General features: G+C 36.3%; 1 protein-coding gene and 1 pseudogene across 2 annotated transcripts; one reads left to right on the top strand and one right to left on the bottom strand.

Annotated features, from left to right (window-relative positions):
- Positions 1 to 90: 90 nt before the first annotated feature.
- Positions 91 to 19,090, bottom strand: LOC137949746 (kinesin-like protein KIN-7O). 2 transcript variants are annotated; one of them, XM_068795915.1, is made up of 30 exons: positions 18,846 to 19,090; positions 18,667 to 18,756; positions 17,200 to 17,318; positions 15,112 to 15,225; positions 14,921 to 15,002; positions 14,754 to 14,821; positions 14,584 to 14,658; positions 14,330 to 14,475; positions 14,103 to 14,205; positions 12,740 to 12,820; positions 12,564 to 12,632; positions 12,399 to 12,458; positions 12,154 to 12,315; positions 10,315 to 10,371; positions 9,061 to 9,306; positions 8,659 to 8,724; positions 8,371 to 8,559; positions 8,180 to 8,284; positions 7,519 to 7,605; positions 7,180 to 7,329; positions 5,882 to 5,974; positions 5,704 to 5,790; positions 5,423 to 5,626; positions 5,087 to 5,326; positions 3,853 to 4,059; positions 3,686 to 3,775; positions 3,436 to 3,576; positions 2,794 to 2,891; positions 1,416 to 1,485; positions 91 to 712 (listed from the first exon to the last, which is right to left on the bottom strand). In XM_068795915.1, exons 1-30 carry the CDS (start codon positions 18,967 to 18,969, stop codon positions 485 to 487), a joined length of 3,651 nt encoding a protein of 1,216 aa, XP_068652016.1. In that variant the 5' UTR covers positions 18,970 to 19,090; the 3' UTR covers positions 91 to 484. The 2 variants fall into 2 exon arrangements, with proteins under 2 accessions (XP_068652016.1, XP_068652017.1); XM_068795916.1 differs by lacking the exon at positions 12,740 to 12,820.
- A 2,818-nt stretch (positions 19,091 to 21,908) lies between these two features.
- LOC137949909 (uncharacterized) lies at positions 21,909 to 26,493 on the top strand (annotated as a pseudogene).

Genomic DNA, 26,493 nt, shown 5'->3' with positions numbered 1-26,493 from the left:
AGTAAGACTGTAAATACTGGAGATCCAAACGGCTCAAATGATCAAATTGTAAAGTTAAGAATAACAGTTAGAATGTTATAAATGGTTACTGTGGAGATTAAGATTGGCTAGAGTATGTAATGTATTGGTGTTTTCTTGCCACCTCTACTGAGAGTCCAGGGCCTCAATTCTTCAGAATTGACAATATATTACATATTCCAGCTTTACTTTGATGCTTGGAGAAATCATGACAATCACGGTTTCAGCCTGTGAAGAATGACCCGGATGGCCTTAGTGACCTGTAATGGCTTTAAATCTCTTAATAAAGAACGTTCCGGGGGTATTACTTAACATTACTTGTGAGTTGTGACATAAAGAAGGCCATTACTTGCCATCAGATTGCTTTGTAAGCTCGGAAAGCGAGCCCATTGAACCCATTATAGTATTTACAATGGTTCAATCTTTAGAATTTTCTGCAACAACCTCAGAGAATCTGGGTTACAAATCATTCTGTAGTCCCCTCCACCAATAACTTTTTCAGCCGAAGAATCTCAGTCCCAGCAGAACGCAATTTGTCCTTAAGCTCAGCTGACGCTGCTTCGTATCTGCTGTCCATATATTTCAACTCATCTAATGCTTGTCTGTACCTCCTTTTGTATGTTTCTAATTTGGCCTGAGTTGAATGCAATGTTTGTCTCAACTTCTCATTCTCCTCGTTGTATTTTGCTGTGTCCTATAAACACATGGAAGAACATTACTCAAAACTTGGCATGTTGAAAAAGCACCGACTCCTTGAAGAAAGCATTGCTCAAATTTAAAAATGGGCCAATTATTTTCAAGGTGGATAGGATCCGGAGGTCCTACATAAGAAATATGATCCAACTAGTTCCACCTCACATGTCTTATAATCAGTTTATAATAACACAGAACGCGTCCAACGGCCTTGGTGGTAAAGTTCTCCACAAATGTGATGTCCCAAACCAAAGTTTATGCCTTCTCTGTTTCCTTACTTTACTTTTCTCCTTAAAACCCCCAAATTCCCAATCACTAACAAACCAAAACCTAAACCTATTTTGGTTGCAGAGAGACGATCCACTGCAATAGAGGTCAATGTATTTGTGGACAATACTCAACCAGGACATATACACCTCTACTCTTGTATCTAGATGTCATTTATTTATTTATTTAATTTTTATTTGTGGTGATGGTGGGGTGTTGGGGGTTAAAGTAAACACAATAGTAATTTCTAATTCGCAAGAAATCTAAGTTGAAAAAATTTTCATTTTCATTTTCTGTCTTTACTTTTATCAGATAGTGATCTTAGCCCTTGCCAACATCAAAGACTGATTTAGCTATTAACAAAAAAAATCGTGGAAGCTGTATAACAGCCATCAGGCATCTTACTTTTAAAAAAAGGAAATACCATGATTACTTACATTTTCTCTCTCCATTTCGCATTTGTGAAGGCCCGACCTCAGTTGATCTATATCCTTGGATTTTTCAATGCTGTTTTAGAGATGACCCATGAGAAAACAATGAGCTGTCAAAATTGTTGTTGAACTAATCATAATATGAGCTACTATCTGAGCAAATTTCCAGGCTGCCTGACAAATGTCTTAGATAGATAGGGAAAAAAAGTGAATATAGAAAACCAGAAAATTGATGAGAAGAAAAAAAGGACCTATTATAGAGAAAATTATTCAAGGAAGAAAAAAAAAATCTACTTAAATCTGTGATTTCTGATGAACAGTAAGACAACTTCAAGTGAAGGGGTAGTTAAGTCATTATGCTCTCTTGAGCTCAGGACAGAAATTTTATGTACTTTTTTTAGCTTACTTATTTACCCCTGTTTAGTTACCTAAATCAGAGGCAAATACGTAATTTTGCATTACATTATAAATATATAGAGACGTCAAGGAAGTAAATCTCAATAGCACTGTTTTCTGTTCTCTAGTGTTATCAACATCATGGAAATCAATCTCAAAAGCCCTGATTTCCATTCTCTTGTGCTATCTTCTTTCTCTCATCTCTCCTTTCTTCTTGTTCTACATCTTCTTGTCCTATGTTACTTCCATCTAACTTGCAGGTTCCCAGACTCTCTTTTCAGTCTGTTTTTTTCTCTAGTTTCACTAAGATATGAAGCCTTAAGATACACAATGTTCAACAAAGAATCAATAAAGAGAGAGGGGCAAGGACTTTATCCCCGACTTTAGGATTTGGTAGATGTGTCAGAAAAATTTTATTCTAACTCCAAAATTTGGTAGATGTATCTCCAGATTGAGCTGGGCCAAATGCAACATTAGAACTTAGTATTGTTAGAACGGCCAGGATTAGAGCCGTAGAGCAATACCAAAGAAATTGATCACTGCCAATGTAAAAAAACTGAAGACTCACAGTATGACATACTAAATAATGTTCCTGACAAGTTCTTGCCCTTGGTGCTGAATGTACTGGCAGTGCACATAAAAGTTACAATTTGGCAGAAACCAGGGTTTACGAAGGACGAGTGACATGGTGAAATAATTATTAGCAAAGAACAGGGGAAATGTTATCACTAAAAAATAAACAAGAAAGGGAAGGAAATAATAAAACAGAGAACTGATTTTGTGCATTACTAAACAGAAATTAATAATAAATATTTTTTAAAGCAAAAAAAAGACTGCAGAGAACTGATTTTGTGCATTACTAAACAGAAAAATCAATGATAAATATTTTTTAAAGCAAAAAAAAGACTGAAGTAACACATTTTCAGTGACAAGTGAAAAGAGAAGAATAAATGGTTGACCACAATAATAAAAGGAGTCTATAGTGTACCTGCACTGTTTCTCATATTTAGCATTTTCCTCAGATAAGGTTAACTTTTCACAAAGAGTCCTACAATCTTCTCTGAACAACTCTAGTTCATTTCTCACCTGTTAAAAAATAACTTTCCATAGTGCATCCACGGTAAAAATGTTTTATAGATATACTATGATGAAATAGCATTTAAGATAAAATAAACATGATTTATTATAGTTCTGAAAAGGATCCAGAATAAGTACGTAAACCAGAGAGCAAAGGATAACCAAGAGAGAAAGCAGAGGAAGAACATGTGCAAAAGTTGTAATGTAGCTGAAAAGGAGTGTAACCCCTTTTCTTAAACAATAAAAGATTGTTGAGATAGGGCTGGAATGCCCCTAATACATCACCCAACATTTGTTTAAATGGCCTTATAAATGCACGATATCGCTCTTCCTTCACTGAATCATTTTAAAGTTGGGTTAGTTCACCAATATTGTGGCCTTTTCCCAAATAATCACCTGTGTCTTTCCTGACACTAATCTATATGAGATTATTCCCGCTAACAATGCATATTATCAAATAACTCCCCCTGAAGTGCAACCAAACAGAGAATGCAGGAAAAATGTCAACATAACCACCTTTTAGGAGAATGTTGAAGGCAAACTTTCATGTTACCTCTAATAAATCTTGGGATAAAGTCACAATCTCGGCCTCAGATAATTTTGCTTTCTCGGTAATGGAAGCAACTGTAGCTTTCTCTCTCATTGACCAGCTCACTTTTTCCTCCTCAAACTCTAGGAGGGCATTAGTTAGTTGCTGTAGAATTATCATTAGGAAATCAAAAAAAGCCATATAATTCGAATGAAGCATGAGAAGAAAACTGTGAAAGTACATGCACAAAAATTAGACAACATAATTTTAGTACCATTGCCATCTCCTCCTTTTCTTCTGACAAAATTTTGACAGAAATTTCTAATTTTTTACATAAAGTTTCAGATTCTCTCAGCTTCAGTGACTGCAAGAAATGTGAGACAAATATGTCAGCAACACAATGAAACTGCAGAGGGAAAATGAGAGGGAGAGAGAATGTACCATGCAAGAAACCTCTGCAAGCAACTTATCAAGTTCAGATTTTGTTCTGGTCAAATCAGTAGAAGTAGATTCTAGTTCTAAAGAAAGATCTTCATTTCTAACCAAGGCTTCTTCTTTTGCGTTATTTGCAGAGAGCAAATCTTCCTCCAAAACAGAAATTCTTCCCTCCATTTCAATTGCAAATGCCTCCAAGTTTTGATACTCTCCCTTCAATGCATATCATAGGTGAAATGGTAAAAAATCAGTATGAACTTCTAGCATAATTTTCATGTACCAGCAAAAAGAAACAAAAAGCTCCAAATATTTGACCATCTTTAATATAACTATACAAAAAAGCCCCTTAGTGGTATCTTTAAATTTGCTAAATAAACACCCACAGATGAGGTTCTACCAGTGGAGTTGGACTGCATACGATTCTTGAGACATGCTGGTACCCCACATTCTTGAGCAATTCTAGCTTGTGTTCTCCATCTTGTACATTTCTTTCTTTCTTTATTTTTTTAATTATTTTACAGCTCACAAAGAAAACACTAAAGAGGTGAAAGTGGACATCTTCAACACTAGGCAAAAAGATGTTATGAACAGCGTTTACGATACAGAGTGCTGTTAAAAATTGAATATAGGTACATGCTCCTCCATTCAGTGAAAAAACAAGGCCTTTGAGTCGAGCAAAAGAATAGGCTTTTGAGTTTGCCATAGAGGATTCAAGTCCTTTGACCTCGTCAGCATGACCTTCATTCATTCAAACTCACTTTTCATCAGATGTTAAAAGAATAGGTAGTGCTCTAGACAACTAGTTCTGTTCTTCCATGGTGCTGTAATCTCAAGCAATTGCAAAAACCAAATCTGGAATGAAGTTAGCACGTTCATGAAGAGAATAAAGGATATTATACTAAGCGTAGTAGAGCAAAAGGACGAGAGAGACAAGATCACGGAGAAAAGAAAGAAGAACTAGGGATATGAGGGAAGAAAGGAAAAAAGATATTATACTGCAAATGAGAGTGGCAAAACCCAGCACTCTTTTGTGTCACATGGCTGTCAGTAACTCGTTTTGGAACAGCTCATGTTGTACAATAAACAAAGTTGGGACATTTGAATTATCTAATGTTTAATCATTTTCATTTTTCAAAAAAAAAAAAAACAATAAGGAGGATCAGGGATTTTATATTAAATAAGAAACATGAGAATCTTGACAATAGAAACAGAATAAATAGAAGTTACACACTAAGCATACCGAGAGGATTTCTAAGTCAACATTTGCCTTATCAAGTTCCATTACTTTCAATTGCAGATTATGCTCAACAAGGGTGTTCTGAGCTTTTGTTTTGCTAAGGTCCTGTGCTTCACGCCTTTTAACAACTAGGGATTCACGCCTCTTGTTTGACACAGAATCACGCTTGCTTATGTCACGTTCTAAAAGAGTCATTTGACCTTGCAAGAGCTTAATCTCTCTTTCGGCATAAGCTTTTTCACTCTGTAAGGTAGGAATGAATAGCATAAAATATTAAAGTTAAAAGAGAAACATAAACAACCAAGTGAAGAAATATTAATTAAAAAAGTAAAAACTTACCTCAAGCTTGATTTTGTCTTGGATAGAACTCTTAAGCCTGGTTTCTGTATCTTTCAACTTCATTTTTGTCTTCTCAAGATCCTTTCTTAAAGATTCCTTTTCTCTTGCCACTGAAGAAGTTGACAAGCATGAGATTTCCTTCTGAAGAATCTGAATTTGAGAAACAAATTCTTCATTCTCCAACTCTTTCTGCTGATGCAGCTCCTACAACCAGAAGGGGATTTTCCATAGTAGGACAAGTAAGGAAAGCTTGGGACTAGAAAAGATGAAAACTAATATACCTTCAGAGCATTTTTAAAGTTTTGCACTTCTGTCTTAAGGTCTTCTATCTGCTCCAGGTGATCAAAGCACTCTCTATGCAAACTCAACTGCATTTGGACAAGGTAACATAAAGAAAACATATTAGGTTTCAAAATTTCATATTATTAACTTAACAAATTAACTTTCATGCAAACCAACCTTCTCCACCTCAAGTTCTGTAACCTTCTCTTTCATTGAATTGTATGTCTCCTCATTGGACTTCAACTTTGCACATGATAATGATTTAAAATCCTGAAAATGTTAGCATAATTGACACGCTTTATTCCAAAATAATTCACGACCAAAAAGCAAAAGAACATGACTGCAAGAAATGTTTCATGTTGGTACTTATTTAAAAAATACCTATATTTTATACAAAACATTACCCATTCTCCTGCAGTTCCCACAAACATAGTGAATACAAACTGATAAGGGCAGTCTCAAATGGATCAGGATTAGAAAGATCATGTTTTTGTTACTTGGGAAGAGGCATCTTAACTTTAGCTGGTCATTTTGAGATACACCATGACACAACTTTAACTTGACATCAGAGCAGGTACCTATTCATAAGCCTCCACCCGAAATTGTGCAGGTGTAGAAGGCATTTAGAGGACCCACACATGAGGAGACTGTTGAGAATGACCTCACATGGACCCAGGCTTGAAAAGATCATGTGGTTATTGCTTGGGAAGAGGCATCCTAACTTTTGGGATGGACCTTAACACAAATAAATATTGTTCATGAATGATTCTGAAAAAAGTAAGGAGAGAGAAAGATAGAGAGAGAGAATGAGAGAGAGAGAGAGTGGAGAAGAAAGAGCTCCAAAAGAGAGCTGCGTTGGGGGGTCATGCACAACCCCCAACCTATTTATTTAAGAGATTTGAACAAAATTACAAATATGCCCCTCACTTAATTGAAACCCTAATCTCCTTATATCTCTCATTCTACATGTCCTATATACAAGAAATTGGACTACAGACATAATTCAACATAAAGAACAAGATTACACCAACATATACAAGTGAGGATAAAGTGAAATGACCAAAATGCCCTTGTACTTGTTTTTCAACAGATACATTTATGTTTTGCTTAACAAAATCTTAGCAATAGAATATTGGTTTCACATGAACATATAAAAAGTCAAACAAATCCAGACCACATTCATATTCATAAATTCATAGAATAAACTGCCTATCATTGTCACCTACATAATATAACTAGAGATGATAGCCGTAAAATGTGTCCAACTACTTGAGTGTTTTGGAGAAATTGTGCTTTTATTTTTTTGAGATGCTATATCTATCTCCTTGTTCACAGCATATTCTACCAATCAAAATAATCTCAAAAGCAGGTAAAAAGTTAAGTTCAACATAGCTGTGGTAAATAACCTATACAATAAAATTAGAAGTGAAGGGGAATCAAAGTAAACAGGAAAAAAAATTGTCCCGAGTACATACAAGGAATGTATTCATCATGAATGAAAAACTTTGCAGTAGATCATCTACAACAGAAGAAATGCTCTGAACCAGATCTCTTGATTGGTGAAGTTCATCTTCTATTGCTTGAACTTCCATTGTCAACTTGACCAAAAAGTTGACTTCGACCTCCTAAAACACGTGATAAAATGTAAAGTTTAGTATATAGAGGAAGAAGACAAGAAGCTAAGCACACGAGATCAGTTTTTGAATCACATATTCCGCCTTTTCTATTATAAGAAATGATATATTTTGTTTTGGGTTTTAGGGAAACAGTTATCTACAAAAAGTAAACTAAATAGATAACCCTATGAGACATACATCTGATGCTCCAGTTGATACAAAGAAACGAAGCTGTTCACAAGCCACTTGAGCCTCCTCTCGTGCATTTAGAAGCTCTTGGTGGAGCTGAATAAAGGAAAACCATGAAAATAAAATAAAATCATACAACAAATAAAAAATTTAGACCAAAAAATCACAACTTTAAGAGCCAAATTTCGAGATCATGCACTCCAAATATCTCAAACCAACTCCCAGCAAACTGAAGTCATACAGCATGGCATTGTATGCACCACCACCAGACTATTTTATTTTTTTTTGAATAATGATGAATAAACTAAAAAAGAGGGAGAAGAGAACAAACCTAACTAAATGGGGTTTTCCTTCACAACAAGGTGTTGGAGGGAAACACCCAACTTAGCCCGAGTGTCTGCCAAATGATTGGCAGACCTAGGGATGTGTTTCCAAATACAGTTTAGAAGATAAAATAAATTACATATATCACCACCAGACTAGTTTACTTAAAAAACAATAAAACTTCAAAGTGATCACAATTATCATTGATCAATGTAAGCAAATGTAGCCCACAAAGTAATGGTATGTAATGTGCACATAATATTTAATTTTCAGAACAGTGATAGTTATATTTTATCAGAGAAGGAAAGAATACAAGATTTCCTGAAGAAGAAACATAAACAAGTACCTTATCATATTTCTCAGAGTCTAAGATCTTTTGTTCAGTTGCCAACTGAACAACATTATCCAAGTTTGCTTGGACAGAGAACTTCTCTGTCTCTATTTTTTCTATCTGTTAGAGATTCAGCAAAATAGTATATTTGAGAATAATAAAAAAAGGAAATAAAACAACCGAAATGTGAAGACAAAGTTTTGGACCTGCTCTTGGAGGTGCTTAATAACAAGAATTGCCTCTGACTCTCTCACGGTTAAGCCTTTGACTCCACGACCCTCATGTTCAGTGCTCGGATGTAATTCTAAGGAAACATGGCCATTGCTATAGGAATGGCATTCTGCCTTGGCTAACTCATTTTTGAGACACTCTATCTCAATATCTTTTGTGGTCCTCTGTGAAAGTAACAATGAAAAAGCAATACATGATTACATACATAATAAACAGTAAACAAACTGAAGTAATGCACACAACTCTTGAGTGGCAATGGGAACCTGTGTTTCGAAACTTATTAGCAAATTTTCGTACTCGGACTGTATGTCGGTCGTTTCAACATCATCCTGCCAAGAAACATAGAGAATATTTTTTTTTAGTTTGACTTATGTGACCAGATTCAGTAAAGCCGCATATACAGTTTGCTGACTTGTGTGATGCACAGACTGGAAATGCTGGTATATCACTGTTGGCTGACACTGTCAATACAGACCTTTCTTATTGGACAAAAAAGTGTCAAATTTCCAGGTACCCAGTCCTGACATGGGAAACTGTGGTTTGAACCCAAGACCTCCCAATAACAGAAACCCAGCTAGCTTGTGAGTCAAAATTCAATGCACCAGAATATTTGAGACACAAATTTTGAAAAATTAGACACAATAAATAAGAAAATGAACACATACTGAAGCTGAAGTTGTCTTTCTAGATGGCACTTTTCTCCTGTTAGTGATATTTTTCAGCAAGGAATAAGGAAGATCACAATCGTCACGAAAATCTTTGATCTGATCTTCAGAAAAGTTACTAGGTTTGCCACCAGAGACAGCGTTACTTTCATTCTCTAGTTCTTCAAAGGGAATCAGCAGATTAGTACTGAGCTCCTCCTTATCAGGCTCTCTCGCAATATTTTCATTGGGGATGCCAGGTACCTCCTGATGCACCAGCATTAAATTAGTCTACATTCACAACTGTAGTCCATGTCTTGTCAACAACAAACTTCCAAAGAGACTAGGGAAGACCAAGAAGAAGTCTCAAGGCTTGTGGTAAGACTTCGTTAATCCAGAAGCACACACCATAAATTGAAAGTAAATATGAAACGGAACTGAGATAGCACAAATAATTCGCAGCTAAAAAATAGCATTGATTGAGGATATGATGGGAGCTTACACCTCTCTGCATTGATTTATTTTCTGAATGTGACCTAACTCTAATGAGCATTTTCCACAGAATTGAAGCCATACTACTAGTGAGGCAAAGTCATTGTCATGGCTCTCATTTGGATCATTATAAAAATAAGTAATGGGGTTTTTTTTTCATGAACAAAATATTACAAGGGAGTGGACTTCAATTTACCGAATGAAACTATTTCCGTAGCAAAAGACATTCTATTTTTTTGTGGTCGCTTTAAGCTTCAGTATCTTGGAAAAAGACTGAAGCTTTATCTTGACAATCAGGTTAGTTCTTGCCAGTCAGGTTAATCATACTGAATTTGAGGTCCCCTATCATAAAACCTCCTTGTCTTTTACTGTTTCTTCATGTTCCTCTACCTAATTTTTTGCAGGCGTAAACCTCTGTCTACACCTCTCACTAAAATTAAAAGATATACCTCCAACTTTCTTCTCTTTTAGGTTGAAGAAAGTATTCGGTAAGCCCATGTTGTGCACAAACTTACCACAGAAAATCAAATGAAAATATTGGAACTATTTGTGAAAAAAGCTTGGATGTGCAACATCCTATGTTTAAAAAAAGTTCAGGCTTATAAAATATAATCTCTCTCACAATCTCTGAAAGTTATTACTAGAGAAAAATAACACAACTAAAAATCAACAATGACATATTTAAAAAAAAAAAAAACTTCACACAGTGCTCAAAAAGATCTATTTTGTTGGGATTTAGCAACAGATAACAGTTTTGGATAAGTAAACAGATGGAAGAAATACCACATTAAGATTTTCCATGCTAAGAACAGTAGGGCACCATGTCTGGCGTCTTTTATTCTGCACAAAGAAAAAGGAGATGTGAGGAAAACAAAAGCAATGAGAGAAAGAAAGTGAGAGAGAGAGAGAGAGAGCAAGAGAGAGATGAAAGGAGCCAGATGAATATGAAAGTTAAGTTTCCAGGAATAAATTTTCAAATTTCAAAGAATGTTATCCATCAAATAGATACTGAATGCATAAAATGCCAAATCAAATCCCCAATAAGTGAAACAGCCATCCAAATTGATTGTCATCTTTGATCTTGCTGACCTAGATGATAGGAGATACTGGTACAAAATTGAATATTTTCAATCATACTATAAACCTCCATCCACCACTCAAAGGTAGTACAAGCCAAATAATATCAAGTATCGTCATGTAAATTGTCACCTAATAAATTTTTTTTCCTTTTTCTTTATTTTTGTGAAATGTATTATTGAATATTGTCATGTAAATCTAGGGGAGGTATAGGTTTCCGTCTCACCAAAGATATGAACATGACTCTACTCCTCAAGTGGATTTGGAAATTCAACATTGCTGGCAACAACCTTTGGAAGCAGATGGTGACTTCCAAGTTGCACTGATAGAATCATTGGTGGACCTCGGGAGGTAGGAGATGTGCGCACTCTCCAATCTGGAGAGCTATCTACCTTCTCCTCCCTCTATTCAGTTTTGGTATTCGGTAACATGCTAGCAATGGGTGCACGGTTCAGTTTTGGGAGGATTGTTGGGTCAGCTCTGGGCCCTTGAGGACATCCTTTAGCAGTGTTTGGTGGGCCTCCACCCAGTTGCTGCCTGGAGATCTGGCTCATGGGATTTTCACCTCCAACATGATCTTGCCGACTTGGATGCCCTGCTTGCCGCTCGCCTTCTGGAGGTTGTCTCATCATCTAGACCCAAAGATTCCATGGTTGACTCGATGATTTGGTGGCCGGAGGCTAGCCATGTCTCCTCAGTTTTCTCTGCCTATTCCCTCATCAAGGGATGGGCTTCGTCGTCTTTTGATCATGAGGTGGCTATTATTTGGTGTTCACAACCCCCCCCCCCCCCACGAAGGTCAAGTTTTTCCCTGTGGAGTGTCGAGCTCAATAAGATCCTCATTGCTGACAATCTTAGACATCGTGGTAATCACAATGTGTGCACCTCCTACCCTCTTTGTGGTCTTGAGAAGGAGACTATCAGCCACCTTCTTCTATCATGCCCCTTCTCTTGGTCGGTTTGGATGAGCACTACAAAATGTAGATAATTTTTTTTCAAAGAGAAGGAGGATACATCAAGGGAGACCTCCCCTAACAACAAGAGATTGAAGGTGGGGGGCTGTGGGTAATTCATAACACAAATCAGTAGTCAAATTGGCATATTGAGGGAGACTCTACTGTGATTATTGGATGATTTTCCTCTCCTTCCAAGCCCCCCCCCCCCCCCCCCCCCCCCCCCCCCCCCCCCCCGTGGTGACATTGGGATGTTTTTTACTCTATTATGGACATTCTACACCCCCATTACCTGTATTTGGTCCCATGTTTCTAGATCTGCCGATTTTGTAGTTGATGATCTTGCTAAGCAGGGAGCATCCCTCCAATCCCTTGTTGTAAGGGGTGTGCTTCCCTAGTTTGTTTGGTTGTTGTCTCTTGCTTAATAATATCATCACATTTCAATAAAAATAAAAATATAAAATCATCACTTTTTCAGAAAAAAGTATTGTCATGTAAGTATTCACCTAATAAAAAAAAAATCCTTTTTCTTTATTTTCATGGAATATATTACAAGAAACACATGCATTTAGGCTTCAAAGTAACTTCAAACCTTTCTTGAATGATTATCATTCACATCCCTTTTAGTATTTAAAACCATTGAGCTTAAATTTGCTATTTGTTTAGCTTGTTCTTGCAATCTCCGCTCACGTTGGGCTTGAGCTTTTTTTTCCTCTTGTAGCTCCAGTGATATCCTCTCTCTCTCCAGTTCAGTCTGCAAAGAAATTCAACTTTTAACAAACATAAAAAAAATTATCATCCAAAAAAAACTGAGACAACAGTAGAGAATTGCTAGACCTGCAATAATGTGTTTCGAAGGTTCAGGATCTCCTCTTCAAAATGGTCAGAATTCGAACCCTAGCACAGGCAAGCAAAATTTTAAGAAGCTCAAAGACAATCTAAGCCACAATTACAAACTAATGTCATCCAAATATAAAAGCACTTCAAAGTACAAGGGCAAACCATTAATTTTGCTCGAAGCTCCTCAATTTCCTTCTTTTGACGCTTTAACAGGGCAGCATCAGTCAAAATCTATTCAAAGAAGCAATGATGGATTTCAGGACAAAAGACGAGCTCACACTCTGACCTATACCTTATTCCTCATTTTCCAAAAATAACAGCCAAAGCTACATTATTACCTCATTCACATGTGCACAGTTTGTGACACGTAAAGCTCTACTAGCAAATTGGAGACTACTTTTGGTCTCATCCATATGAATCTGTCATGCAAATGAAGCATCTTAACATAGAAGGCTATAGCACAAGTTAAGAGTGCCTAAATAAAGATAATATTATTCTTAACACCTAAATTTGCAAGCTTGCAGCATACAGCATATCAAAATACAACCAAAAAAAAAAGCGCATGAGCAAAATAACACATCAACTTTAGATATGCATCAATAAATCCTTCCTTTTCCTATTATCCTTTTCAAGTCCTATAGAACTTTTTTTAATGTTGATGACTTACACACTACACCCCAAGCCTTTGGTGAAACTCAAACCCCTCCACACACACACACACCCCAAAAAAGGTATGGCCGATTTTAGCCCCTTCTGAATAGTTTGGTCTTTAATGATGATATTCTCTCACAGTTTTGGGGGGACAGAGTGAGAGTGAGAATGAGAGAGAAAAGAAGGGCTCTGCCTAGGAAGAAGAGAGTGACAACAAATCGAATTAGTGTTACAGAAGAATAATACATTCCTGTTTCAGACTTAGCCAAATTCCAATAGCGCAGATCAATGTAAGAGCATTTGCTCTGGATATAATAAGAAGAATCAGGTTCCCTTCAGATGGTGACTGCAAATTGAAATTTTGAAAATGAAAACAGACATCAAGTGTAATTTTTAAGGATAGATATATGTGGGTCGAATGCATTTAAAATTAGATTGCTTAGAACTATTGTAGTCTAAAGTGACAAGTTTTTCAAGCAATCAGATCCATCAGTGAGATGCCTATCCTGTTTCAGGGATTCAGTGACTTTATGTTAAGGCAGCATGCTGTACCTGCAAAACATGTTCCCAGAAACAGCAAAAGGAAGATGACAAACATATACAGAACCAAGTTCAAAATAGAATCAAAGAAAAAACATCTTTTCAGTAATAGAGACAAATCCAAGAATTCAAGAAGCTTTCTGCTGTTTCTTTTGAAATTGATTCATCAAAGTAAAGAGAAGAAAGATTATTTCTTCAATCATTTAATTACATCTTTATATATGTCAATTTGGCTCACATGCCAGATAAACCAATGTGAAATTCCCTAGTTGAAATTAGCTCAGAAATAATTAAAAGGATATCCCCTGCACATACAAGGGAATTCTATATGAAGACTATTGAAACTCATCATGTAATTCCACATGTTTGCTTAAAGGACTATGATGAGTAACCAAGTGCAATATACAAGTCAGACAAAAATGAATAATAGACAACTAAAGTTCTACATGTTGATGCAACACAAGGCCCAAAGTTATGCATAAATAGTGCTTAAGTAATTTTGAAAAGTACCTGTGCAAGGGTAATGTTACAAATGATGGCAGTATTTGCATTTCCACCCAAAGACGGTTGCAAAATTCGAGTAAGTTTGCTATCCCGATAAGGCACGTGACCCCTATATTAAGATCATAGAAAAATAAGAAAAAAAATTGTCACAGACTCACTCTTTTCTTTTTTTCTTTGTTTTTGGTATTCAAACTAATTTGCAGTAATTACACTATACACTGATGCCAACTCACCCTTGGCTCTCAACACCTTCACTCAGTTTATTTATAACTGTTCCAAGTGTCATCAAGCTCTTATTTATGTGGGATCCCTCTTTCAAACGTACACCTTCAGCTCCAGTCTTTGCAGCACGCTCTGAACCCGCTAAATCAACTAAATTCTGGTATAGGTGAATGGTTTAATTAGGATAGTGGCAAATGAAAAAGTAAAATAAACATCGACAAGTTAAACATGGGCAGTGATACATAGTTTAGTCTTCTTTACTAACAAGAACTGACACACGAACAGCATCACAAGAACTGTCAACACCCTCTTCTTCAATTCTATCCCGACTCTCAATTATCTGTAATATAAGAAACAGGTTAGTATATTTTTGAGATCATGAAATTCTGGGAAAGTTCTAACTATAAAAGAACAGTACTGAACCAAGTTGCTCACCATTCGAAAAATCGTATGAGAACGGCTACTGTAGACATTCATGTTAGTTTCTCCAATGTGGCGGTGAGCTGCATAGTTCCCAAGTAATTAACAAAAAGACTCTGCTACCTCAATAACATAGATGCAACTATTGTAGTTTCCAACTATTGAAGTTAAAGGCTCATTACATTCTCCAAACTCCATAAAATCAAGAACTTGTTCTGCAGAACTAACAATTTCTTCTTGTAATCCAGCCACATATATACCCCTCTGGTTAAAGAAAAAAGACAGTTTAGAATAACTATTAGTTTATTTATTACCAATTAGCTACTGATTGGAACATGTAAAGGTGTCAGATTAGTTGATGCTGACAAGTTACCTCAAGACTTTCATGAATTTGTAGTTTCCGATGTTCAGGAGCTAGTAGATCATTGATCTCCTCGTTGTAGATTTCCATATAAGACATCCGAAGAAGAAATTCTCTATCCGCATCCTTACGTTTTGAAATACCAGAATATGTTAGATTTCATGTGAAAAATAAGTGGATCTTGTTAACTGATACAAGCATGAAGATGTCTACTATTTTAGCATGTTTTGGGAAGAAAGTTAACACAAGAGAGTTGATTCAATGAACATTATGCCATTGGAGCAGCAACATATTCTACTGAGCTTAATTTTCATACACACCTTTTCTGAAATATGTAGAGGGTAGTTTGGTATTTTTCACTATGTACTTTTTACCTACCCCTCTTATCTCTGGAGTATTTTCTGTTTACATAGAGTTGAACTGAGTCAATTTTTAGAAAGATATAGTACGAGAATAGGAAGTGTTTGGTGAAGAAGGGCATATTTGTCTATTTATGTAATATGTTTAAAGTGATTAAAAAGAGTTAGGGGTCAAGTCATGACCCTAATATGGCTGCTGCTCCTCACACAGCTCTATTTGCTTCCTTTCTCCTCTCTCTTCTCTCTCTTCTTCTTCTTAATTCCAGATTTCTACATAGTATCAAAGTGATAAGATCCTATTACGGAAGGGTTACGAGCATTCTCTCTCTTTCTTCTTAACCAACAACTTCTCTAAAAGAAAGTTCATTGGCCTTAAAGGTTGGATCTTTTCCCCTCTTCTTGTGTCACCTTGTGGTTGATAGCTTGTGCTCCTAATTAACCAGTGTTATGTATTTTCATGCCCCAAGAGGGTTGTTCAAGATCTTCTCCTAGACATGTGCCTATGCAGCCTGCTCCAAGTCTGTGCTACTGCCTGCGTCATCTTCCTGTTGGCTGATAATTGAGTCTCAGCCTAGAATAGTGTTAAAGTTTGGATTACTTGTTGATAGTAGAAAATTAAGGTTGATTGTGCCCTAACTGTGCAGGTGTGAGAGCCCACTATATTTGTGCAAGCTAGTGATTGTGTTTGTTTAGTTATTTGGTTTGTGGGGGTGTACTCCTTAGTCTATTTATTGCTGGTTGTAGGAAAACTAGAAAATAGATACTTTCATTGAGAACTCTATATAAATAAGAGAAAGGGATCAAGGAGGCATATGCTTAATTTTAATTTTTTAAAAGAAATGACATCTCTAACCCTAGCAGCATTCTCTCTCTCTCTCCTCTCTTCTTCTCTATGTTTTTATTATCCACACATGTTACAAACTCTCACAATAATTATGGTATCAGAGCTGCATCATAATCCTTGAAGGACAAACTGAAGAATGCCAATTCAATGAGAGGTTAGTGCATTTGAGTGTTTACCCAGTCTATGTGTCGAGTTTCTTAGTAAATTTTCTTGCACTTGAGTTGTTGTTGGTAAGATTTCTCGAGTCCTCTAGTTCAGCCAAGTTCAGCTGATGAGTTAGAAAACTCAAACAAGCATGTATGCCTAGGTTAAGTCGAGGTTTCTCCTCATGATGTCAACTAGGCGTTCTTTTTATTAAAGTGTGTTAAAAAAACCACACCAAAGAGTCTAGATCTCGTGCAAAGCATATGCTACAAATTTCATAGAGTATAAGGTGAATCTCATGCCAGATAAATCTCGCAGGAGGAGCAAGCTCAATAGACAAAGCTAGAATAAAAGTGAATGTTTCCTAGTTATGTTTGTCTAAAAATGGTGAATCAGAGACACATCTAGGGACCTAAGACGAAATTCAAAAATTATCTCACAGGTTGGGTTAATTGACATCTTCTACCTATTCAATGAATTCAACCACTTCCACACCCAGAGGCATCGTGGTTAGTCAAGGTATGTCTGCTCCATGTGAAGTATTGGGTTCAAGTCTCATCATGGGGTATGGGCTGTAATGTGCATGTTTGAAAACAACATTGAAAAAAATAATCAACACATCTAGCATCAAGAGATTGAATTGCATAGGTATACCTACACAAGCAGGATGCATTGATAGTTTATTTAATTTACATAGATACGCTTATGGAACTTAAGAGACACTGACAATTTAATAATAGTCAGTTTCCCTACCTTTTGGATAAAGTGAAAAAGATCCTGCACTGCAAGCGGTATAACGCCAGGTTCACTTTTAGATCCTCGCATTGTATATGTTTTGCCACTACTGGTTTGTCCATATGCAAAGATAGTGCCTGTCAAGGATGTCAGATACAAGAAGAAACAACAGTTTCAACAAACAATATGCATTTTTGGAAGAAAGGAAAGAATGTAAGGTAAAACTTTGTGTTCTAATCAATATTAAAGAGAGAGAGAGAGAGAGAGAGAGAGAGGGTGTATTCATTTCAAGCCCGAAGGCTAAAGATAAGATGAACTCGAGAGGAGAGGGCCCTTACAGTGAGGGATTGGCAGGGAACCTCCTCCTTGGCAAGAGAATCAACTAAGTTATTAGTTGATCTCTGAACATGATTCCAGGAACTAACAAAATTATCTCCTAAATCAACAATTTCAAAGAAATGGGACCAGAGCTTCAATGGGGGGGCTCATCTTGCACCAACTAATGATGACCTTAGAATCTCCTTCAACATGAAGAGGACCCTCAAACCTATCCTTAAACACCTTTAGAACTGAGAGCCAATAATTTAGCTGTCATGGACTCGGAGGCTCCCAGAGAACTGGAAAGGAAGCAAGGGTATCTTCATTTCTCGTCCTGAAGGCACCTCCCAGCCCAGCAGGACCTGAGATACCAAGGGAACCATCACCGAAGTGAAGCTTGATGCTACCCAGAAAGGGTGGCTTCCATTCTTGCACTGATGTTTCTTTGGAGATCAAAGATTATTTACAAGTCTCCAGCACTCCTTCAAAGTGCCACCAGAGAATTCATTGAACTACTTGGGGGTGCAAACCTGAGGGATGATACTTCTTTGGATTAAAATAGAGTAATGCTGTCAATAAATTTGTGCGGACAGCTGAAGTGATAATTCATGGTAAATATACTAACTACAACCAAATGATAATATCCATGCTGGACGGCCGTATGCGATATAGGTTCTATAAAATCATTTATTTCTCTTTAAGCAGGAAACAAGCAAGAATATCAAGGAGGCCATCAATTTTTCAACTAAAGAAATCGAATAGAGAATGTCATGGTGACGAGCTTTCCGTGCTGATCCCGTACAAGAGTGACAGCAACTAGCAAAGAACACATGATCAGATACCAGACTCTCCAAGAGTAATAATGACATAAAACCCTCGCAGGCCCAGGAAGTCAAATGCAAAATCTGGCCAAGTTTCTACTTTCTTGAAACAGTACAAAAATAACGTACTTTCTATTCACTGACATGACTCACCATATGACTACGACATCTGAACATTCTCTCCTGCTTGTACTCGAATATTAATATATAAGTAAACCAACTCACTAATTATTATCCTGTCGCACTGAAGGACCTAGATGCGCCAAGACAAAGTAAGACATAACAGTCAAAGTTGTATTTCAACTTCAAATTTAACGGATTTCCTATGAGGCTAATTAGTAGGTACCGTTAAATCCACCAACAGCAGCAGCCACGATCTTCTTCGTCTGAGCTTCATAAACGTCTCTCGTCCTGCACTCTTCTCCGAAAATCCGATCTGAGGGAAAAAAAAAAACGTCAAGGTTATCAGTAATGATGAGAAAATGTGACAGTGAATTGTTAATTGAAACGTGACAAGAGACGTACCAAACTCGTACTTGAGGGATTGGTTGGTATTGGAGATCGAGTTAACGGAGATTCTCCAGGGACTTGTTCGGGCATCTTCTGGAGATATGGGTCTTGCACGAACGGACACATGGATCCTTTCCATTTTGAGCAGGAAGTAGTCTGGCCAGTTAACTTCGTAGTTCGTACGAAGCTAGACGTGCAAGCTTGACGGGGAATTACTCGCCGGCGCTGGCGGATGCGGTGGACTCTCGGCAAACGGGTGGGTTTCGACGCTCGGAGCGGGAGATTTAAAATTTTGGGCCTGCGAAAAGCCCTCGAGTATTCATGGCAGCCCTCGGTGTTGTCGGGACTCGGGTGTGATTCACGACTGCCACATATTTTATATGTAAATATTTTATTTTTAGAGTTGTATCCGTAGTTTATTTAATTTCCACATGAAAAAACGGAAATATAACAACATGACGAGGCCTAAAATCGGGTTAAGCCTCCTATATTTATGTTTTATCCAAATAAATTATATATATATTAGTCGATTTTATAAAATCTTGGCTTATTTTCAGAGTTAAATACAATGTCTTTTAAACCATGTTTGTCTATAATTAGTAATTATAATCAAACTTATTCACTTAATTGTATTGCACATACAGTTTTTATGAAGTTGCTTACCTTGCAATCACTTGCTTATGTCTATAGGCCACAACTTCCCATGGTTTAATACCAAGGGACTAAAACACTTAATGGAAAGGAATTGAGACAAGACGAGAGAGTGGAAGTGAGGGTGAAACACATTGAGGGGAACCGATGACCAAAAAAAATAAACATGATAAGGGCTAGCAAGTTGTGCGAGCAAGAAAGGAGAAAAGACGAAAAGACGAAGAGGAGGCAAAACCACAATGGACACGAACATCGATTGAAATGGCTCATTTGCTTTGCAAATAGCTTGAAAAAAGTGATGGTGGAAAAAATCTTGAAAAAAGTGATGGTGGAAAAGATCGAGCAAAACTCTTATGAACCTTTCACCACAATTCCATCATGGAGTCCAAACTAATCGGAGGACTATTTAGTCCACAACGAACTTGAAATGAAGTGAATAATTTAATTCATCTTAAATGAATTAATTCAACTTCAACTCAACCTTTAGTGTCAGTGTAGACGAGTTCAAGTGCACTAGAAAACAGATTCCAGTGTTAGTGCCCCTAAATAAAAGTATGATATAAACAAGAGAATGAGTAACCTTTTATAATATACTTAAATATAACATATACCTAAACAAATAATTAACCAAAATAAACAGGATTACTATACTTATAAGTGATTTAACGTATAGTATTAGAATATATTAATATCCTAATTAATGAAAAACTATATTATATGAATTAATATTATATCTTATTATAAATTAATACAATAATTACGTGTGACTATAATAAATTATTATAAATAAATAAATAAAAATAAAAATAACATAAATAATATAATTAATAAATAAAATATTTTTTAATAACATAAAATATGTTTTAAAATTCAAAACCACTAATTTAATACAATAATAAAATTTTTAATATAATATATATATATATATATATATATATTTATCAATAACTTAATATATATTTTTATGTATTATTAATTAATAATTTATTGTCACAAATTTTAAAATCATTGGTTTAATTAACTATAGCAATGGGATAATTAAATCAAAATAATTTATCAATGGGATAATTAAACCAAAATAATTTATCAAATATTTATTTTAAAAATATTTTAATTATGACTGTTAAATCACTAATTTAATATAGTAATTATAAAATAAAAATAATTATTTTATAAATAAAAAATATAAATTATTATTCTTATTGTGATGGTTTCATTTTTCCTTAACTTAGGAAAAATTAAACTAACGTTTTCCTCACGGCACGTGTCATTTTCCTCAGTGGCGAGAGACTATGGCGACGGAGGCGGCTAACCAACGGGCAATGGCGACGGAGGCCGCGTTCCAACGGTACGCCAAGAGGGAGGGAGGCCGATGGATTGGGGGGGGGGGAGGCCGAGAGGCTCGACCTCCCGTGCTCTGTGACGGAGGTCGAGAGGGAGGAAGGTCGACATAAGGGGGAGGGAGAACAAAAAAAAATTGGCCGAAGGATCGCAGGGGGAGGGGGGGAGGGGGGAAGTCCCGCGTGCTTCAATTGTTTGATTTGCAAAACAAGTCGGAATCCAATTACCCATTTTTGCCTGAGCGAATGAATTAATGTGATTCACTTGAAGATAATTTATTGTACACTAACACCTTAATCTAATGAATTAAATAATACAAAAATAATTCATCTTGCTTTATGTTGACTAACCCCCCCCCTTGAGGATTCCTGGTTGAACTTTGATTGCTTCATATTTCAAAAGATAGCAAACTCCTCTGGTTTGACTCAACCACCCTAGGGGTATTTTTAGTGCCTCATAAGCATTGGGAGGGATTTCAATTCATTAAATCAGTGATAGAATCTCTGTGGAGAAGTTCTTATATCATAATATTCAAGAAGTAAGAGTGCAAAACACTTTTAATAATAATTTTATTATAAAAGAGTTATACTTCTCGATACCAAGCTAGTGCAAATATATACAGATCATACTCAATAACAGGATAAGTCGGATTTTCCAAATTCATTCGAAATATTGATTTCATAATATTTTATCAAAATTTATAAGTTCCATTATTTTCATAAAAATTAAAACAATAGTTACCAAGTATAAGTTTATAATGACAATATAATAAAAATCATTAAAAAAGGGAAGGAAGGTCTCTCCCGTTTCTATACCCCATTGAGGTGGGACCTCCCTTCTAAGGAACTTAAATGTAGCTCAACCTCAAAGGTTGAACAAGATTTTGAAATTTTTTATATTTTCTAAATCTCTTCTTGAGCTCTTTAGTTCTTAAATCATGACAATTTGTTAAGTACTAGGTACTAATCCCTAGCCTTCGCGTCTTGGTTCACCGGCTTACCCGATTACTACAAAGAGCATTAATATAATATCTATTTTATATCTGAGTGATCAATTATAATATGATTTCAGTTTTATACCCTAATTTCTACCTCTCCTGATTCGACCATCGCCCGAGAGGAGACGCCAACACCCGCTTAAGCCCCGTTCTCTCGCTTCGGTCTTCCACTCTCGTTTCTCTCCAAAGGTACGCTCTCTCTACCATCTACCTCTCTCTCTCGTGCCTTTCTCTCAGATGCTTCTAAAGTCCTCTCTCAGTCTCTCTCGTCGGTATTGTTTTGTTTTCATCACCGACGGGACTGACGGAACAGTCGAACAGAGGTAAGCCCGATTTTATGTAGAAATATTGGTTTTTAAAAAACCTATTATTAAATTTCTGAATTATTATTCAGTTAATCACTTCAAAGATTAAGATTTCTTTGAGATTTTATTCTTCTATCGACCATTTTTTAGAGCGGTTGCTTTTGTCGAATATTTGGATTCCAACTTGCAGTTGTCTTATTTGCGCTGCTGTTATTCAATTGGAATCACCCTCCTTATTGTCAGACGAGCAACTGGAAGTTTCCTTTTCATAGCGCTGAAGGAAAGATAAAAAAATCATTAATTTATTATAGTCGTAGAAAACATTTGGTTTGTAAAGTTTCCTTAAACTTATGAGCATTTGGAAGACTTACATTTCGTTCTGCAGATTATTTTCTTAAAACTGGTTTATCTCTGGTAAATTCCGAAGTTACCTTCCTTTTATACCAGGTCTCTAGTTAGTCTGTGGTAAATTTTGATTGAGATTCAAACCTTGAATGCATAGAAATTTGCACAATGAGACTCCACTAAAAGCTAGTTTGATTCCACTGATATATTCCATATAGTTATCTTTATATTTTAAAGGGAATGGGGCTTAATTTGTTTTTGCCTTGCCCTGGTTTGGAGAAGTTAAGTAGCAATTTTTTGAACTATATCATACTATTTCTTATTGTTAAAAATCATCACCCATAAAGCTTTCCTTCTGGAACTCCAGTTTCTGTGCTACTTTAAGTATATAAAGAATTAGATCATGTCTACTTTAAGTATATAATCAATGTAATTATTTTTGTAGAGCAGACATTCACATCAATCTAAGGATCCAATATTAGCTGAGATTTTTCCTTTTCCCTTTTTAATTGAACTTCATATCTTTGTAATCTGGATTTGCTTACCTGTTGCCTGTGTGTTGATTGGCTTGTCCAAAATTTTACTTGTCTTGAGTCATAGTATTTTGGGAGAATGGATGCATACAAAATCTTTATTTGTTGATTGAGATATGAGTGTACTGTTTTTCGTAAATTAGACATTGATCTCATGCTTAAGCTTAAAGACTATGATTATCACTTGGATATGCCCAATTTTATGTAGAGGCCACAGCCAATTTTATGTAAGAATTATGTATAATTTTATATATGTTTATTTGACATGTATTTTATGCAAAGTTTTAAATGTAGGTTGGAGCTTGAACTCGGTTCGAGCTCGAGCTCGAACTCGGTTACAATTATTGGGCTCGAGCTCGAGTTCGAAATATTTAAATCAAGCCCAGTTCGAACATAGGCAGGTTCGAGCTCGGTTTAGTTCGATGCCACCCCTAAGATTCAGAATGACCCATTTAGTTAACGAGCGCTGCTTTTGCGTAACTGGTTGTGTACTCTGATTTAGGTGGAGTCCATTGTATGGAGGATATAGCTAAATTTCAGTTTGTTTTTGACTTTATAATAATAGCTCAATTTGGTTTTTGGCTTACCATGATTTAGAAATGTTGCAGAGTAATCAACCGGACAAGATGGTGCGACTTCTCTGCTTTCAATTGTATATTGAAATTTTCCTTTTGTTGTTTTGCAGAAATATACGATAATCATTTGAAGATGGCCCAACAAAGCATGGAGGGAATGTTTATTTCGCAGCAAACTATTGGCAACGTCCTTTGCTGCATGTGTGGTATTTCTATGCAACCAAATGCTGCCAACATGTGTGTGAAATGCCTCCGTTCCCAAGTGGATATTACTGAAGGATTGCAGAAACATTTGATAATATACCATTGTCCGGATTGCAACAGCTACTTGCAGCCGCCAAAAACATGGATAAAAGCAAATTTAGAGTCTAAAGAGCTTCTAACTTTTTGCATAAAGAGGCTGAAGAACTTGAACAAGGTGAGGTTGATTCATGCAGAGTTTATTTGGACTGAGCCTCACTCCAAGCGGATAAAAGTAAAATTGAGAGTTCAAAAAGAGGTTCTCCATGGGGCTATTTTGGAACAGGCCTATATAGTTGAGTATGTCCAAACAGACCGGATGTGTGAGTCATGCTCACGTGTCCAAGCTAATCCAGATCAGTGGGAGGCTTCGGTTCAGGTGAGGCAACATGTTCCTCATAGAAGGACTTTTTTCTTTTTGGAGCAGCTTATTCTTAAGCATGATGCAGCAATTCGGGCTATCAGGATTAAACAAATGGATCAAGGCATTGATTTTTTCTTTGGAAACAGAAGCCATGCTGTTAAGTTTGTTGACTTCCTAGGTAGTGTGGTTCCTATTCAAAATCGGGATGATAAACAGCTTGTCTCCCATGATCTGAAAAGTAACAAATTTAACTACAAATACACATTTTCAGTGGAGATCTCTCCTATCTGCCGGGAGGATTTGATTTGTCTTCCCCCTAAAGTTGCTAGAAGTTTGGGTAATCTGGGTCCTCTTGTATTGTGCACAAAAATTAGTAATAGCATCATGCTTTTAGACCCATTTACACTGCGTCATTCCTACTTGAATGCAAATCAGTACTGGGGTATGCCTTTCAAGTCACTGCTTTCAAGTAAGCAGCTTGTGGAGTACATAATATTAGATATAGATGTTGAGGCTTCTGTTGTAAGTGTTGGTGGTTCAAAGTACTGCTTAGCCGAGGCACAGGTTGCACGTGTCTCTGATTTTGGGAAGAACAACAACATATTTCACATTAGAACCCATCTTGGTCATCTTCTAAATCCTGGTGACTATGCACTTGGCTATGATCTATATGGCTCTAACTGCAATGATCTTGAACTGGACAAGTACAAAAACCTAGTTCTACCCGAGGCAATCTTAGTAAAAAAGAGCTATGAGGAGAAACGTCAAAAGAAACGAGGCAAACCTCGTAGCTGGAAGCTTAAGACTTTGAACATGGAGATAGATACCCTAAATGGTAGGGGTGAAGAGGACAAGAAGAATGCAGAATACGAGGAATTTTTGAGGGACCTGGAGGAGAACCCAGAGTTAAGGTTTAACATTTCACTGTACCGGAATAAGGAATACCAGCCATCAGAGGTGGCATCTGTCACTGATGGAGCTGATGTTCCTTCTGTGCCACTTGAGGAGTTACTTGCTGATCTTGACCTCGATCATGAGGATGAGGATGAGGATGAGGATGATGACAATGCTGTTGACATGAGAGAGTGATGTCTTTGATCAAATTCTCATTTCATTTTATAATAGGTAAATCTATATTTTCTTGAGGCTTTTGATAAACACTTTTTTTGTTGCTCATTAAAAATTCTTTTCCTTGAGAGAAGAGATGGTTGTAGCATGTAATTCTTAACACTGTAACTGTTTGGTGACTATCATTTAGATATAATTGGATATTTGTGCCAATATTTATCTGCAATTGTAAATTACATTATATGCCAGTGGGAATAGTACTTATGTGCTTGATGTTGATGTTCTACATAGTATAGTTACAAGATTTTACCTTTTTTATCCATCTTCAGATGCACATGAATTCAAAACAACATATACATAAGTTTACGGCTGTGTATTTATCTTTGTATTTATTATCCTCGAATTGGATTGGATACAATGTAAAACGCACATTCTTTCCAGGGCAGCTCTTAAAATGTCTGTAGGGAGAGATTATTTTTCATGGAATTTAATTATTTGATTGATTAAAAAATCCAGTTAAGGGTGTCTTTTTATGGGTCTAAAATGGTTCAGATACCATGAGTAATGTTGTTGTCACCATGATTTTTTATTTGGATTCTCTGATTTAGTTAGGTTAAAGATCTTTGGAAGTGCCCAATATTTGGACAATAGTATGTCTGATTGTCGGACAGTCTGAAGATAATCTGATTAATGGTTACCTGGAAGTTGAATCTCTCATCTAATCCATTTCATTAAAATGGTTCTGGACAAATATTCTTTGTGTGATGTCTGGAATTTCTGATTGCCAACTCTCTTTCCACTTCCCCTGCTAGGTTTCTTTATGTTCTCTATTAACTTGATTCTCATCTGATATGTGTGCAAGGACACCTTTGGAACTCTCTCATGTTTCTTCTCTTTTTCTTCCTTTGTCATAGAAATTTGAAGATGACCATGGTGTTACTGCAAAAACTTGCTGGAGAGTGAACCTCAGTCTGTCGCCATCAAGATGTGCAGGTTGGTGAGAAGCCTACCATAAAGATAGGATACCAGTGCAAGCTGACAAAAGCTTGATTCTGATTTTACAAGTGTCAAACATCTCACTGATGTTTTTTACTGATCCAGATGGTTCATGGAAGCTAAAGTTATGCGAGAGTGAGATTATGAGGCAAATGTGGGATGGATTATGTTGGGCTAATATTGTATGACAAGTATTGGTTTGAAGTTCTATTTTATTATTAATGTTGTTGTAAGTCTTTTTTGCAATA

The sequence above is a fragment of the Aristolochia californica genome, unplaced genomic scaffold (assembly GCF_029961685.1).
Source record: "Aristolochia californica isolate CCGP_79_NKW_82.1479 unplaced genomic scaffold, dmAriCali1.0.hap1 SCAF_14, whole genome shotgun sequence".
Taxonomy (NCBI): domain Eukaryota; kingdom Viridiplantae; phylum Streptophyta; class Magnoliopsida; order Piperales; family Aristolochiaceae; genus Aristolochia; species Aristolochia californica.
This window is presented reverse-complemented; position numbering and strand designations above follow the sequence as displayed.